This window comes from Pelophylax lessonae, assembly GCF_965119305.1.
Source record: "Pelophylax lessonae genome assembly, chromosome: 12".
In the NCBI taxonomy this organism is placed as follows: domain Eukaryota; kingdom Metazoa; phylum Chordata; class Amphibia; order Anura; family Ranidae; genus Pelophylax; species Pelophylax lessonae.
Window position 1 is genome coordinate 189,219,013 of NC_138779.1, and position 18,195 is coordinate 189,237,207.

At 42.5% G+C, this 18,195-nt stretch overlaps 1 protein-coding gene across 1 annotated transcript in view; it reads right to left on the minus strand.

Annotated features, from left to right (window-relative positions):
- Positions 1-17,817, minus strand: part of LOC309568017 (cell adhesion molecule CEACAM1-like) — a 184,355-nt gene extending 166,538 nt beyond the window's left edge. Inside the window, exons 1-2 of the mRNA XM_082273589.1 lie at positions 17,722-17,817; positions 6,636-6,914 (exon numbers count right to left, since the gene is read on the minus strand). Of these exons, the coding sequence (XP_082129715.1) occupies positions 6,636-6,914; positions 17,722-17,785 (343 nt within the window). The 5' untranslated portion in view covers positions 17,786-17,817. The remainder of the gene's footprint in view (positions 1-6,635; positions 6,915-17,721) is intronic.
- Positions 17,818-18,195: the final 378 nt, after the last annotated feature.

Genomic DNA, 18,195 nt, shown 5'->3' on the forward strand with positions numbered 1-18,195 from the left:
GGATGTGTGCCATGCAACTGAGGTCTGAAACTTCAGCAAGTCTCATACCTTTAACAATGTTCGCTCCACTGTCTCGCAGCACCAGCATTACTCAGTCTTTGGTGGTTCCCCATTTTTCTGGCATGACTAGAAACATTCCTCTAATGTACTCCCCAGAGTGGGATCCTTGCATCACTTTTGTATTCAACAGCAAATGCCTTCTTGTCCATCCACTGTCAATGAAGTGGCATGTAAGACTCATTAGTGTTTCTGTTTGTCCTGACCAGCAATCAGCCGTGAATAGAAGTGAGTTGCCAGCATTCTCTGGTTGCAGCATAGTCTTTACTTTGTAAACGACCTTTTGGTGAATCTTTTGCAGCATTTCAGTTCGATAAAACTTGTCACTCTTCATTGTGTACCTTGGCTCAAGAATGGACAGCAACCGCTTAAATCCAGAGTCAGACACTATTGTAAATGGCTGGTTATCAGTCACCATCATGTCTGTGATTATCCTGTCCAGCAGTTGGGATCTTCCATCAGATTTTTGCCACCTATTTTTTTCTGAAACATATCTGTTATTGTTGCCTAGGATAGTGATGTTTCACCTTGTGATTCATTTTGTTTTTTCTGTCCTGCATTATACAATTCAACATGATGAACTCTTAGATGGGCCCAAAGATTAGACGTATTTTTGGTTTTTGCAGTTATTGATCCCATGCTTACATTGTTTTTGCAAATGTTGCACAGTGCTGCTAATTTTCCTGGAGATGGAGAAGAGAAATAGTTCCAGACCACACTTTTAATTTCTCTATCTCCATCCATCTCCATTGAAACTTGAAAATACACGAATATAGGCTTAAACAAAATGGCTGACTGGCACCTTGTGGTGATGAATGGCTGGCACTCTTTGGTGGGTGGCTGGCTGACACCCTGTGGTGGCTGGCTGGCACCCTGTGGTGAGTGACTGGCTGGCTAGCACCCTGTGGTGGGTGGGTGGCTGGCTGGCTGGCTGACACCCTGTGGTGGGTGGCTGGCTGGCTGGCACCCTGCGGTGGGTGGCTGGCACCCTGTGGTGGGTGGTTGGCTGGCACACACCCTGTGGTGGGTGGTTGGCAGTGGCACCCTGTGGTGGCTGGCTGACACTCTGTGATGGGTGGCTGACTGGAAGTGGCACCCCTTAATGGCTAGCTGGCACCCTTTCATGGCTGGCTGGCTGGCACCCTGTGGTGGATGGGTGGTTGGCTGGCTGGCACCCTGTGTGGTGGGTGGGTGGCTGGCACGTACAGGCCCAGGGCCTGTGGCTGGTTAGCTGGTACAGTCAGGACTCAGGCAGAGCCTGTGGCTGGCTGGTACACAGTGGGTGTGTGGGACTGGGTGGAAGTGGCTGGCACCGGGGCAGCTGTAGGCGGTGGGTGGCCGCGGCGGCTTTGTTACAGAACGTGTGTCTGTGACTGGTCACTGTGATTTAGAACTAGATCACTTACTGTAGATCACTCACTGTAGATCACTCACTGTCCCGACTGACTGTGCAGCATGCAGACTCCAGTGTGGCCACGGCGGGTAAAACACACTGTAACAAGGCTAAGGGAGGCGGCCTAAGAGCTGCCCAGTGCGGGGAGGCACAACTAAACTGACAGGCTGGGCAAAGAAAGCAATAATCAGAGAAGCAGCTAAGCAGCCCATGGTAACTCTGGAGGAGCTGCAGAGATCCAGAGCTCAGGTGGGGGAAACTGTCCAAAGAACAACTATTAGTCGTGCACTCCACAAATCTGGCCTTTATGTAAATTATGGCCTTGAGTGGCAAGAAGAAAGCCATAGTTCCATTTGCAGTTATGAGAAGCCATGTGGGGGACACAGCAAACATGTGGAAGGAGGTGCTCTGCTCAGATGAAACCATAATTTAACCTTTTTGGTCCAAAAGCAAAACGCTATATGTGGCAGAAAATTGACACTCCACATCACCCTGAACACAACTGCAAACCTACCAAGGCATGGCCGGCGTCCACCTAAACTGACAGGCTGGTAAGAGTGGCAAGAAGAAAGCCATTGTTGAAAGAAAGCCATAGGAAGTCCCGTTTGCAGTTATGAGAAGCCTGCTCTGCTCAGATGAAACCATAATTTAACCTTTTGGTCCAAAAGCAAAACGCTATATGTGGCAGAAAACTGACACTGCACATCACCCTGAACACACCATCCCCACTGTGAAACACGGTGGTTGCAGCATCATGTTGTGGGAATGCTGTTCTTCAGTAGGGACAGGGAAGCTGGTCTGCAAAAGACTTGAGACTGGGGTAGAGGTTCACCTTCCAGCAGGACAACGACCCTAAACATACAGCCAGAGCTACAATGGAATGGTTTAGATCAAAGCATATTGTGTTAGAATGGCCCAGTCAAAGTCCAGACTTAAATCCAATTGAGAATCTGTGGTGAGACATGAACACTACTGTTCACAGATGTTCTCCATCCAACATGTCACAGCTTGGCTATTTTGCAAGGAAGAATGGGCAAAAATGTCCCTCTCTAGATGTGCAAAGCTGGTAGAGACATCCCCAAGAAGACTTGAAGCTGTAATTGCAGTGAAAGGTGGTTCTACAAAGTATTGACTGAGGGGGGCTAAATACAAATGCACGCCACTTTTTTCACATATTTATTTGTAAAAAATTTGGAAAACCATTTATCATTTTCCTTTCACTTCACAATTATGTGCCACTTTGTGTTGGTCTATCACATAAAATACCAATAAAATACATTTACTTATTTGGTTGTAATAACGTGACAAAATGTGGACACTTTCAAGGGGTATAAATACTTTTTCAAGGCACTGTATATATTTACTCCTTCTCCTTTTTAGATATACCTGAAGCTCTGTTCTTTGGCTATTGCCTCTTCCACCCTGCTCTACTATCAGAAATCTGAAACTATCAGAAGAGAGACAATTTATTTGACCCGGTGTCCATCCCTTTTCCTCTTTAACTACAGAAGCCAATCCAACATCTCTGTTACTTGAAAACCCAGCTGGTTTTCAAGGAATAAATGGCATTTGATAGAAATAATGTAAAAAAGGTAAAACAAATGTGCATTTATAATTTTTTTTTACCTGGAGCCTGAAAAGCATTGCACTTGTGATCAACATATCAACGGGTGTCATGAAGGACTCCTGCTGACTTCTCAGTGTATCTGCCTGGCTGTACCATGTACAAGCTGCAGTATATCTGTTTGCTTCTACCTCGTACAGCCAGGTAGGTACACACCGAGAAGAAGAATGAATGAACTACCAGAGTGCTCAACAGCGCTGTGGTCAGGGCAAGGAAAAGAGGTGGGCGGGAGGGGCAGTTGCCCTGAGCGCAGTGAAGCAAAGGGGCAAAAAATGAATACAGAGTGGTACACCTATTCCATAGCATGTATTAAAAATGAGGGGGTGCAATTCTGCACCCTTGCCCTGGGCATTGGATGACACTGGTGGGGGAGAGGCAGCAGCTGCTGAAACATGTTACATGTTCCACCCTAAGCCCCCGTTCACATTGGAGTGACCTGCCATGCGATGTGACAGGTCAAATCCCATGACAAGTCGCAGCCTATTGCCGACAATCGTTCTGTTCAGATTGTGGCGACACTGACTTTGAGGCAAATCAATAATAAAATGTGTGATCGCGCTGCCTCAATACTATGGTAGGGTGATGATGACTAAAAAGTGACTATAAATGACTATAAATGTAAACATGTCATATAGATAAAGTGCCAGTGCAAAATAAATTTCTTGAATGAATATATAAATAAATAATGCAAAAAAAAGTCCAATAGAATAGAATATGAATAGTAAAACTTCTAAATTGTGCAATACAGAGTCTCTATTTCATAAAGTGCTTCATAGAGATGAGACCACGGTGTAGCAACAATTTCTAACTTGTGCTTTCACCAGGTGAAGTGCAAGCGCACCTTCTTTAACCACTTCTGGAACGGAAGGATTTGCTCCCTTAATGACCAGGCCATTTTTTGCGATTCGGCACTGCGTTACTTTAACGGACAATTGCGCGATTGTGCGACGCTGAACCTAAATAGAATTGATGTAAATTTTTTCCCACAAATAGAGCTTTCTTTTGGTGGTATTTGATCACCTCTGCGATTTTTATTTGCGCTACAAACAAAAAAAGAGCAACAATTCTGAAAAAAAAAACAATATTTTTCACATTCTGCTATATAACATTCCCAAAAAAAAAAAAAAATGTAAAAAATCCAATTTTTTTTAACATTTTAACCACTTTACCACCGGAGGATTTTCCTGCTTTACGTCCAGGCCACTTTTTGCAACTTGGCACTGCGCGACTTTAACTGACAATTGCGCGGTCATGCAACGCTGTACCCAAACGAAATTTACGTCCTTTTTTTCCCATAAACAGAGTGTCCTTTTGGTGGTATTTGATCACCTCTGCGCTTTTCATTTTTTGCGATATTAATAAAAAAAGTGCGAAAATTTTGCAAAAAAATTGACATTTTCTACTTTGACAGTTAAAAAATATCCAATATATTCAATTTTTGTCATATATTTAGGCCAAAATGTATTTAGCTACATTAAAAAAGAATAGCGCACACATGCAAAAGAAATTACTACCAAATTTGAAGACAATCCATAAATAAAAATGGGGATTTAGTCCCACCATATGGCCATATAGTGCTCAAGCCCACCACTATGTCAAAGTACCCCATTATCAGTGGGTCCTACACTATCCATGAAAAAGAGATGAATCCAGCCTTTCTAACCCTTGGAGATAATACTCCTTGCTGGGAAAGATGTGCAAATGCACTACAGGGGACTCCTCCTATATCCACTTGATAGTGGACACTGATAGAGTACAGGTGTGTGTGGGGGGTGGGGTGGGTTGCTCAACCTCGATAGCTACATGTCTTTGACAAAAAATCCTCAATGAGCGTATTTTTAACCGCTTTAAGATCGGAAGATTTTACCCCATTCCTGACCAGGCTATATTTTGCGATTCGGCACTGCGTAAATTTAATGAACAATTGCGCGATTGTGCGACGCTATACATAAATAGAATTGATGTAAATTTTTTTCCCTCAAATAGAGCTTTCTTTTGGTGGTATTTGATCACCTGTGCGATTTTTATTTTTTGCACTATAAACAAAAAAATAGCGACAATTCTGAAAAAAAAAAAACAATATTTTTCACATTCTGCTATATAACATTCCCAAAAAAATGTAAAAATCTATTTTTTTTTAACATTTTAAGTTAATTTGTATTCTGCTACATATTTTTGGCAAAAGAAATCGCAATATGCCTATTTTGATTGGTTTGCGCAAAACTTATTGTGTCTATTAACTACGGGAAAGATTTGTCATTTTTATTGTTTTTTTTTTTTTTTTTACTCGTAATGGTGGCGATCTGCGGGACTGCGACAATGTGGCGGACAGATCAGACCCCTAACTGACATTTTTGACACTTTTTTATTGCACATTTAACGTTGTATAATGTTTTGCAGGGATAGGGTTCTGCTCCTTTCACACCTATATGTGTGTATGTGTATATATATATACCCCTACACAGAAGTTCAGATGTCATGCCTGCCTCCAATAACGCCCAAAAAATGCCCAATAAACGACTGCAACAAAAATGCCCAGGTGTGTTTTTTCAGGCGTTTATTGGGCATTTTTTGTGCGTTATTGGAGGCAGGCATGACATCTGAATTTCTGTATAGGGGTATATATATATATATATATATATATATATATATATATATATATACACACACGCACATATATATATATATATATATATATATATATATATATATATATATATATACACATATACATACACACATATAGGTGTGAAAGGAGCGGAACCCTATCCCTGCAAATTATTTAATTAGCGCATGGATGGTGTTCTGCTCCTTTCACACCTATATGTGTGTATGTGTATATATATATATATATATATATATATGTGTGTGTGTGTGTGTGTGTGTGTATATATACCCCTACACAGAAGTTCAGATATCAAGCCTGCCTCCAAAGACGCCCAAAAAATGCCCAATAAACGCCTGCAACAAAAACGCCCAGGTGTGTTTTTTCAGGCGTTTATTGGGCATTTTTTGGGTGTCTTTGGAGGCAGGCATGACTTCTGAACTGCTGTGTAGGGGTATATATACACACACACATATATGTATATATACACATACACACATATAGGTGTGAAACCTCTGGACCCCCTAGTCACTCCAATCACATTAATAGCATACTCCTGCCCCCTCAATTGGCCTTTACTCACGTTTCTGGTCCAATCACGGGCTTTTAAAGCCCAGTTCCTGTCCCATTGCATTTTGGGTGGTTCTGGTTGCCGAATTCCGAACTTTTACCGCAAAAAGTTCGGAATTCAGCCGAATTTCGAACAGCCAATGTTCAGGTCGAACCGATGGTCGACCCGAACCATTCGATCATCCCTAGTAAGCACTACACTGAGGACACAGTTAAGTATACATACTTGAATAGACTTCTTTTTTTTTTTTAAACCAGAATTTAGCGTCACTTTAAGACTTCTCAAAAGTTATGCATTTTTAAGGAATATACACTTTAATTAATCCCTGTAAATTATTTCAAGATATCTCCTATCTCATTCATGGAACATATCGTATAATTCTTACCAGATATATTTAGCTTCAGGGTGTTGCTGGTGCTGGAGCTGACAGGGTTCTGGATGGTGCAGGTGTAGCTTCCACTGTCTCTCCCTGTGATTGGCTGGAAGTAGAGATTGGAATCCCGGCAGGTCACATGGGGCTCAGAGCAGATGTTCTTCCCATCACGGTAGAAGGTGTAAATAGTTACAGTTTGGCCACTGGCATTACAATGGAAGGACACATAGGAGCCACCAATGAGATTATTAGAAGTCCCGTTGCTACTGAGGACAGGAGTATTGAGAACATCTGGAAATGAAAAATAAATGGCAGGTATCTGTAACACAATCTTATTACTTACAGCATACTGTACATGGAACTGAGAAATATAAGATGGTGACCTTCACAGAAAACCTGAAGACATCTCACCTCATATCTCTAAAACCCAGGGCTTTTTTTCACAAAATAGGTGCAGGAACCCCTTTCCAAGTCACCCGTTTTCTTGGACCCTACCCACCTCCAAGCACCATTCCATGGTTCTACCCCCTACCTACCTCCCAGTACTGCCCTTTTAGAGAATACAGAACCAAGTATCATTTAGTGGTGTTAAGTCATTTTATGGGAATATGGTAATAACAAGAAAAGCAGTAAAATAGATTGCCTGTAGGCAGCAACAATATAGCCCCTCACCAGCAACAATAGATCCCTCTAACAATCGACCAACCACAACAAAATGTCCCCCCTAGCAACAATAGTCTCGAGGCAGCAACAACAGATCTCTCCACGGCCAGCAACAATAGATCCCTCCCTCAACAGCAGATCTCTCCCAGCAACAACTGACCTCCCCAGCAATATATGACCCACCCCCATCAACAGTAGGGGCCCCACCAGAAACCATAGACCTCCTCAGCAACAACAGACCCCCCCCCCCCCTGCAGAAATAAATCGCCTCCAGCTGGAATAAATCCCCCAGAAGACAGCATTAATAGACCCTGCAGCCCACTCCAGCACCCCTTGCCATTACAAACAGTTAGTGCTGGAGGAGCCGGAACTGCGTTCCCCCGCGTTCCCGCTGAAAAAAAGCCCTGCTAAAACCACTGTTACATGTAAGAAAAGACTTCAGTGATAGTTACTTATATGTTCGGGTCTCGTTAGAACAATTGAGGGCTACCAGGTTTTGTCCACTGCATGTCTAAAAAAATCTTATCATTGTTTTTGTCCAAGATTCACTTACATTTTTAACAGTGAACATACACCCTATGTATCAAACCAAATTGTATTTAATTTGTCAAAAGTTAGCTCAGTGGAAATTTCAATTATTGCCCTAAAATTTAGCAACACCTGTTCTTCAATAGAAAAAGGGGCTCTATCATTTCACACTGTGTAAGAAAATGGGTATTGTTCCCTTCCCTACACATTCCCTCAATCTATTTTTATGTAAATTTGTTTGCTCTGAGCTACCACATCTTAGCATTTTTTTTTTTTTACTGAGCATACAATGATTGTCTATGGTATGGAGAGGGCTGACCTTGTTAAACATGTTCAGAACTTCTATGGTCAATGATGCTAAGTAAAAAAAAAAAAAAAAAAGTAAAAAAAAAAAAGAAAAAAGCCACCTCTATTTTTTAAAACGAACTGCAGGCTGGTATCCCTATAGCAAGGGAATGGTGAACATGTAGCCGCCCTCCCCCAATGCTGTCCTGATAACAGTCTGAGTGCCCTACGTCATTGGTCGATGCTTTGGAAGGGGTTCCTGGAAAAAAACTGGGTCCTCCTCCAAAAACTCTGGTGCCCAGACAAGGCAAATGGGAGGCTTCTGTACCAACTCCCTTCCCTGCCATGTGGAACAAGTGGGCATTTGCCACATCCTTCAGTCCCCTGACTAGTTGATTGTACGTGTAAGAAAAAGTAGAACAACAAACACAGACACAATTAAAATATATTTTGATTTTGTATTTGAAGTAATATTTACCTTTCCAGAATCCAAGGATATCCAAAGATGCCCAGTGGCACCCAATCCATCACCAGCAGGTAAAAGGAAGCAGAGGCAGGTTTTCCTTCTGCCTGCATTACTGGCAGGTAAGCTCTGGAAGAGGTCCTTCTTGTTTTTTTTTTTTTTTATATGATTTATGTAAAACAGAATTATAAAAACAAAACAAAAAAACGTCACATTTAACCATTGTAATGATAAATGGTGTATGAACGCAGCTTTAGTGCCTTGGAGAGCTAATGCCATCAAATTCTATAGTTAGTCTTTAGAGCTATGGTTTTAAGAATAGTAGTTGCCATCATCCTTAATAAGATTACTAGAAAGTGGTTTGGTCCCTCAAGCCAAAGAAAAAGTTGGATTGTGTAGGCAGAAGTATTATAAATAAAACAAGATGTATTATATCACAAAGGAAAAATATACAAAGAAAAATATTATTATATAGGTACTGTACATATCAAACAGTGTCGGCTATGCCACATGATGGCATATTACTTATAGGCAGGTATGGTGATTCCCGATTTAGAGAAACATGGGGCTTGACGCGTTTCGGCATAAATTCAAACAGTGCCAGTACCAAGTGTAACACTCCCTCTCCTTACTTTTAGGGGACAGTGAAATCCTAGGACCATTTACTGGGACCACTTACTCACATGATTAAGTAAGTACACTTAGTCCCAGCAACCTCACCCAAATACTATTTCCTCCAGAAGCATACTTACAGGCATTATATATATATACCCCCGTTAGCTCCTATGCAGACTACTCTTCAAGATCCAGTGGCAACCTCTGTGACCCCAGACGAGGCGGGCCCCTATCAAACCCCGGGTTGGGAATCTCTGCACTAACGGTATGCACATAAAAAAGACAATGTTTTTGAATAAGAATGATATACCACACAATGTCACTAATTTCATGTATTCTCACTTTTCACTTCCTTAGAGTTTGGTGATTAACCTTGAAAAAGGCACTGTTTGCATTTATGCCGAAACGCGTCGGAACCCCATGTTTCTCTACATCGGGAATCACCATACCTGCCTATAAGTAATATGCCATCATGTGGCATAGCCGACACTGTTTGATATGTACAGTAGCTATATAATAATATTTTTCTTTGTATATTTTTCCTTTGTGATATAATACATTTTGTTTTATTTATAATACTTCTGCCTACACAATCCCACTTTTTCTTTGGCTTGAGGAACCAAACCACTTTCTAGTAATGCCATCAAATTCATCTGCAGGCTTTGCTAGTATTGTGCATGAAAGATTGCATGGCTCTTTAGTGGCAGATATATTTGCTTGGGGCACACTTATCTTATTGTAAAGTGTATTTTAAATAGAGTGAATATGGGATAGAGGATGAATCTTGTAGGGAAATGGGTAATATACTGTATATGTATTATTAAAAATGACAAACAAACACAAGGGCGCACCGGCCTAGTGCATTATCCTTTAAAAGATTTATTAAGAATAAAAGGTATAAAATACTCACAAACAAATTCTTGATAAAAGCATATCAAACAACGTACATAGTCCTCAGCATCGAGATCTAAGGAAACACCATCCCCTGAGGCTGAAAAGGCTTGCGCGTTTCGAGGCTTAGCCTCTTCTTCAGAGCCTCTACTCTAAGAACTCATTTGTGAGTATTTTTATACCTTTTTTTTCCTAATAAATCTTTTAAAAGATTGTGTTTGTTTGCCATTTCAGTGGTCCCAGACTACCCTGGTCTTGTAAGGGGCTTCAAGGCCGAAGCTATCCAGTGTTGCCGTGTCGGTAGTTCTCAACAACTGTTTGTGGCTGAGGTGGATAGAGGATTATACCACTCAGAGCGCAGGGGACAGGTGCTTTGCACCAACTTTTTTATGTTGTCGCTTTTTCATATATGTATTATTAACTGGGTGTGTTGCCTAGTGAATTAATGATAGGCATATCACCGTATATTACAATATGTAGAATGTAAAAGCATGAGCTGGAACACTAGGAGGGGAAACCCAATTCCCCATTTCCAGTTAGCCAGAAGCAGAAGGAAATTGCAGATTTTAAACATATAAGGCTAGGTTAGCACTATTGGGGTTTCTCTGCAGCTGCGTTTTCATTTGAATGGGCTTCTATACCTATGGAAAATACAGGGAAAAGGTCCCCATGCATTTTTCCCAATCGCACTAGCAGGGAGCAGGGAAACCGATAGTGTTTTTTTTTTTCCAGCACGTGAACACACACTGCAGTTTCCAGTGCATGGGGGTGCCATTAGGAATTAAATGGCACCCCACACATCTGCTAATAGCCTAAGAAGGCAGGGGTTGACTCTTAAACCTTTTAGGAGAGTTCCCTAAAATGTAACGATTCTTTTGTTTTGCAACCTGAAATCCACACAGTGGCTTCACTAGGGTTGGTGTCACTTATTGCAGTAGAACATGGTGTCACCCCCCTCCCCCTCCACCAATTATAGTCCCCTGTCAGTATTGAACCCCCTCCGTCAGTACAGACCCCTCTTCCCTCAGTACAAACCAGGGGAGGACTAGGCCAGGGGGCAGGGGGGCAATTGCCCCCCAGGCTGCTCTGATGCTCTTGCAAAAGGCTGCATCGCTTCTTCCTGGTGAAGAGAAGTAAAAATAAAAAGTCACCACTACTGACCTACTGAGTGTGGGATGAAGACAAGGACAGAGTGCAGGCCTCCCCCCCAGCATGGATGGTGTATACTGTTTCTAAGCAGGGGCCGGTTCCATGCCCCACTGGAGACTCTCCTTCACCAGGCAGCTCCGACTGAGCTGCCCTAGCTCCCCCCAATTACCCCCTGCTGGCCAGGTCAGGAACCCGGATTCGGCCAGTGGAGTGAAGCTTCAGCCTGGAATGGGGGTCTGGAGGAGGCTGGGAAGAGGGCGAGTGGGAGGGGGGCCGAGTCGCTGCACCACGGGCCTCTGGTTTGTACTTGCCCCCTGGACCGAAAGTTTCCAGTCAGCCCCTGGTACAACCCCCCCCTCCCTCAGCACAAACCCCCTCCATCAGTATAGATCCCCCCTCAGTATAGACCCCCCCCAGTATAGACCCCCCTTCATCAGTACAGACTCCCCCCTTCTTCAGTATAGACCCCCTCCATTAGTATAGATCCCCTCCCTCAGTACAGACCCCCCCCCTTCAGAGTACAGAGCCCTCCATCAGTACAGAACCCCCTTAGTATAAACCAGGGCCCCGACAGACACCAGCACGCAATCAGCAATCATGTCATTGGCCACCCTCCCCAGAAACCCCCCCCCCTTTTGCACCTAGGGGCCGGCAGTGGGAGAATTCAGTGTGCAGCCGCGCCGCCCGAAGAGTTGTTTGCTCAGACTGTCACTCTCCGGGAAGTGGGCTTCTATATTACAAGTTAGAGGAGGCAGCCGCAACAGCAGAGACTGAGGGGTCTCACTCAGGGCTAGCGTGGCATTGCCATGTTCTGGCTGAAAAAAGCCCACCACCGGGACCCAGCACCCTCGTCTACGAGATGGTGTCACCCCTCTGCAGGTGTCACCAAGGTGCGGGAGCGCACCCTCCACACCCTCATAGCGACGCTACTGAGTTCACTCGTGATACTGGATCATCCCTAATAATAAAATGACCAAGTCAAGCTTTCATTTTCACAGCACAGTTTCATTTTCACTATTTGAGAAATGCCTAAGAGAGTTTATTTTTGCTACTGGAAAATTCTGCTTCTTTCTGGTCCTTCTACAGTGAGATCCCATCTTTAGCATACAGATTGCCCTTTCCCCAGTGAGATCCCATCACCAGCATACACATTGGCCTTTCCCCTTAGGATCCCAAATAACGCTCACATATTGGTGTTCCACTGTAAGATCCTACCTCCAGCATTCATGCCTAGTGTGGTCAGTTTGAAATAGGAAAGCAAAAAGGAAGCAATAGAAGGAGAACAGGATCGTTTTTTAACATAAGTATATGGTACAATACACACAGAAATATGAAATGGTGGGATAACAAACACATTAACCCTTCACTATCCTGTCCCCAGCATACCAGCATTAATCCTTATAATGCACAGTTCCCTGCTCAGATACATCAACCCCTCAGTGTCCAATCCCCAGCACATGCACACCCCTTATCGCCCATGTCTTAGCCTATGGAGAGTATGTCCTTATTGCTCAGTCCCCAAGCATGTATGTTAACTCTTGAGTACCCATCTCATGTAGGTTATCCTCTTAGGACTCAGTACCCAACCTCCTAACACCTAATCTTCTGCTTAAAATGTTTTTAAAGCAAAACCCAAAAATATGATGTATTGCAGATTACCAATCATTAGATGTGGTGGCTGCATTAGCTTTCTTTTTTAGGCTTTGTCCCTCTATTTTTACCTGGTGATCTGACCAGTAACACACTTCCTGACTTAAGGTGTCTGGAGGAGCAACAGAGACATCTTTGGATAGCAGCATTGTCAGTCCTGACTAGGGTAGTGTGGGATGGACTAAAAATCAGTGTTTCTCAACTCCAGTCCTCAGGGCACACTAACAGGCCAGGTTTGCAAGAGAACTGAAATACATCACAGGTGATATCATTTGCTGCTAAGTGATTGCAGTATTCTAGTCTGCATCTCCCCAAGGTAATACTTTAAATCTGTCCTGTTAATGTGCCCTGAGGATCGGAGTTGAGAAACTCACTAAACAGACTTTGGTGCATTAACAAATTGAAGCTGAACTCCAGCTAACACTTTTTAAGCAGTTACAGCAACAGTTTTTCTTCTTTTGGGATATAGGCTTTACATAAAGAATAGCTGATCATTGTAAGAAACCCCTCAGTGGTAAATGTTTTATCTCAAGCCTCTAACTGACACTTTTGTAGGACAGTTTGTTCTGGTGAAAAATAACAGACTTACAGGCCAGATCATCAGGTGAAAATAAGGAAAAGAGAGCCTAAAAAACAGAAAATTTGTTTCAATCCAAACCCTCTGCTTGGGTGATGCAGCTAATGGTGTCCCCCTTTACAACATCACTTGTGGTGGCATTTGCAACATTGGCGTTACAAGGTGTGTGGCCCTTTAAGAAATCGTGTGTCCCTCTCCGTATGGGCATTGTGACATGTTTGTGCCAAAATGGGAAGTGATGCGGGAGCCTTGGCCCCACTGTTTGTACTACAGAACCGAGGATGGTATTGACACAGCCCCAAATGATCCACAATGGCTCAAAAATTATATGGTCCAGACATATTTAGACAGAATAAGGGTGGATAAAGCGCCTGGACCAGATGGCATCCACCCACACATCCTAAAAGAATTGAACGCTGTCATTTCAAAGCATTTGTTTCTAATTTTTAGGGACTCGTTAAGGACTGAAATAGTAGCACTGGATTGGCGTAGGGCCAATGTGGTGCCTATATTTAAAAAGGGATCAAACTCTTTGCCAAGTAACTATAGACCTGTTGGTTTAACTTCTACAGTCGGGAAGATATTGGAAAGTTTAATAAAAGACCACATAGATGAGTTCTTGCGAAAAAAAATATTTTAAGCAACAGACAGCATGGATTCATGAGAGACAGAAGTTGTCAAACAAATCTGATTTCTTTTTATGAGGAGGTAAGTAAAACCTTGGCAGAGGGGTGGCTGTGGACATAGTATACTTGGATTTTGCAAAAGCGTTTGACACAATTCCCCACACACGGCTAATGTGTAAGGTGAAGTCTACAGGCTTGGAAAGATCGGTTTGTAAATGGATAGGAAATTGGCTAAAAGATAGAATTCAGAGAGTGGTTAATAATTCTTACTCTGAATGGTCTAAGGTTATCAGTGGTGTACCCCAAGGTTCAGTGTTGGGACCCTTACTTTTTAATATATTTATAAATGATATAGGGTCTGGGATTAAAAGTAGCATTTCAGTCTTTGCAGATGACACCAAGCATTGCAGTGGAATAACTTCTTTACAGGATGTCTCCAACTTACAAGCTGACCTCAATGCACTGTTTCATTTGAGCAACTATGTGGCAAATGAGGTTTAATGTTAGTAAATGTAAAGTTATGCACTTGGGGGCTCAGGATATGCATGCATCATACATGCTAGGGGGAGTACAAATGTGGGAATCCATAGCGGAGAAGGATTTGGGTGTTCTGGTAGATCATAAGCTTAATAATAACATGCAATGCCAAGCTGCGGTTTCCAAAGCAAAGTCCTTTCTTTTATTAACAGAGGCATGGACTCCAGAGAGAGAGATATCATTTTGCCCCTGTACAGATCATTTGTAAGACCTCATCTGGAATATGCAGTTTAGTTTTGGGCATCAGTTCTTAAATATAATATCTGGGAACTGGAGAAAGTGCAGAGAAGGGCAACCAAACTGATAAGAGGCATGGAGGAGCTCAGCTATGAGGAAAGATTAGAGGAACTAAATGTATTCTCTCTTGAGAAGAGGAGATTAAGGGTGGATATGATCAACATGTATAAATACATAAGGGGTCTATATAGTGAACTTGGTTTTGAGTTGTTCACTTTAAGGTCAACACAGAGGACAAGGGGGCACTCTTTACGTCTAGAGGAAAACAGAATTCGTCTCCAAATACGGAAAGGTTTCTTCACTGTAAGACCTGTGAAAATGTGGAATAGACTCCCTCCAGAGGTGGTTCTGGCCAGCTCTCTAGATTGCTTTAAAAAAGGCCTGGATTCTTTCCTGGGTGTACTTAATATAAGTGGGTACTAAAATTTATAGGTAAAGTTGATCTAGGGAATATCCGATTGCCTCTCGGCTGTAGCAAATTGGATCATGCTTTGCTGGGGTTTTTTCGCCTTCGCCTGGATCAACTGCGGGTATAGGATTGTGTATATGGGATTGTATGGTTGGGTTTTCAATACTGTTTTTTTTATTGGTTGAGCCAGATGGACTTGTGTCTTTTTTCAACCTGACTAATGATGTACTATGTAAGAAGCGAGTTTTAACCACTTCCCGCGAATCGTCGGCGGCTCAGAGAAGTGGTTGTACCGGGATGATGCCTGCAGCTAGAGGCATCAACCCGGTACCATTTTTTAGAGCCGGTGGCCGCCGGCTGGTTGGAGTCCCAATCAAAGCCGAACTCGGCTTTGATTGGGTCTCCAATGTAGTAACCCAGAAGCGGCGTGATGATGTCACGGCCGGGTTACTCGGCGGCTAAAGGCGCCTATGGAGATTTTTATGTACCATAGTTTGTCGCAATTCCGTGGGTGTGCGCAATTGTAAACCATAACATGTTAGGTATCTATTTACTCGGCGTGACATCATCTTTCACAATATACAAACAAATGGGCTAACTTTACTGTTTAGTTTTTTTTTAAGAGCAGTGAAATATATATATTTTTTTAAAAATGGCGTTTGAAGGGTCGCTGCGCAAATACTGTATGACAAAAAATATTGCAAAGGCCGCCATTTTATTTTGCAGAGTCTTTGCTAAAAAAATATATATAATATTTGGGGGTTCTAAGTAATTTTCTAGATAAAAATACAGATTTTAACTTGTAAACAACATGTGTCCGAAATGGGCTCGGTCCAGAAGTGGTTAATTGTTCTACTAGATCAAGGAGGGGGATATCTGATTTCCAAAAGGGCCACACACCTTGTAACTCCAATGTTGCCTATGCCACCAGAAGTGAAGTTGTAAAGGGGGACACCATTAGCTGCATAACTGGAGCAGAGAGTCTGCATTGATCTATGTCCAAACTATGGCCCTCCAGCTGTTCAGGAACTACAATTCCCATCATGCCTAGTTATGTCTGTAAATGTCAGAGATTTACAATGCCTCATGGGAATTGTAGTTCCTGAACAGCTGGAGGGCCATAGTTTGGACGGCCGGCGGGTGGACGGAAGGGGAAAGTGCATTTAGACCGGAGTACTTGCAGGTCCACAGCTGAAGGTCGGTCTGGGGGTCACTGAACACAGGGTGATAAGTGTCAACTGTTTAACCACTTCTGGACCGGAAGGATTTGCCCCCTTAATAACCAGGCCATTTTTTGTGATTCAGCACTGAGTTGTTTTAACAGACAATTACGCAGTCATGTGACGCTGTACCTAAATAAAATTGATGTCCTTTTTTCCCCACAAACAGAGCTTTCTTTTGGTGATATTTGATCACCTCTGCGATTTTTATTTTTTGTGCTATAAACAAAAAAAAAAAACCCGAAATTCTGAACAAAAAATAATATTTTTCACTTTCTGCTTTATAACATTCCCAATAAAAATAAAAAAAATAAAAATAATTTTTTTCATCCTTTTAGGCCAATTTGTATTCTGCTACATATTTTTGGTAAAATAAATCGCAATAACCGTATTTTGATTGGTTTGCACAAAAGTTATCGTGTCTACAAACTAGGGGAAAGATTTATGCCATTTTTATTTCTTTTTATTTCTTTTTACTAGTAATGGCAGTGATCTGCACTTTCTAGCAGAACTGCGACATTGTGGTGGACAGATCGGACCCCTAACTGACATTTTTGCCACTTTTGAGGGGGGACCAGTAACATTACGACAGTAATCAGTGCTAATCAGTGCTAAACATATGCACTGTTACTGTAATAATGACACTGGCAGGGAAGGAATTAACCGAGGGGCGATCAAAGGGTTAATTGTGTGCCTAGGGGAGTGTTTTCTAACTGTGGGGGGAGGGGCTTGTGAAATGACCACAGAGACCTATGTTCCTACATAGAAGGATCACAGGTGCTCTGTGATCATTTCAGAGAGAGGAACGGTTGGCTGTGTTTACAACAGCTGATCATTGTTCTCTCTCAGCGAGGGAGCGATCACGGATGCCCGGCGTCAGTCGTGGCCACCGGCCCCATAGATCAGCATCCGAACTGCTTAGTGGGGGCAGGAGAGCACCGCCCACGGCGTGCGCTTGCCCCAAGGAGCGCTCCCACGGATCGCCGTATGGGTACGGCGATTCACGCAGCCGAGCCAGCCTGCCGCAGTATATATGTGGCAGGTGGTCGGCAAGCGGTTAACAAGATACAAGACTTTGTACACGTGGTGAATTGCGGATGAATAAGAAGTATTTTGTTAAAAAAAAAAAAAAAACATTAGAGAATGGTTATTTTTTAGGAGGTGCAGCATTATTTATTTGTTTCTTTCCTATAAAAATGAGATCACTTATAGCAATGATAACTGCCTAAGACAGAGGTTATTACTTACTATAGACTCTGAGCACATAGGTAGACTTCTTCATAAGTGTATTGTTTGGATAATTTGCAGCCATGGTGTACTCCCCCTCATCTGCAAATGTCAAATTTTCCAGTCTCAGAGTTCCATCTTCAGACAGGGTACATCTTCCTACATACTGGCCAATACACGCAGGAGACAAAAGATGAAAGCGTTCTGCAATTATATCATTTTGAAAACTCCACATTATTGCAGAATTGACTGGTACAGACTCATAAATATAAATAGATCCTCCAAGTGTTCCATTCTCAACTCGGTAAGCAAATACAGCGCCTGCAGGAAAAGATTTAAATGACCAGTAAATGTAATGTACAATGTAGCTTTAGTAAATAACATTCATAATATCAATAGCATTGCAGAACGTTCTGTGCAGTTTTCAGGAGCATAAAAGTACTTCAAAATGTAAAATGACATAAGAGTTTAGATAAAACTGTAATATTCAGGAAT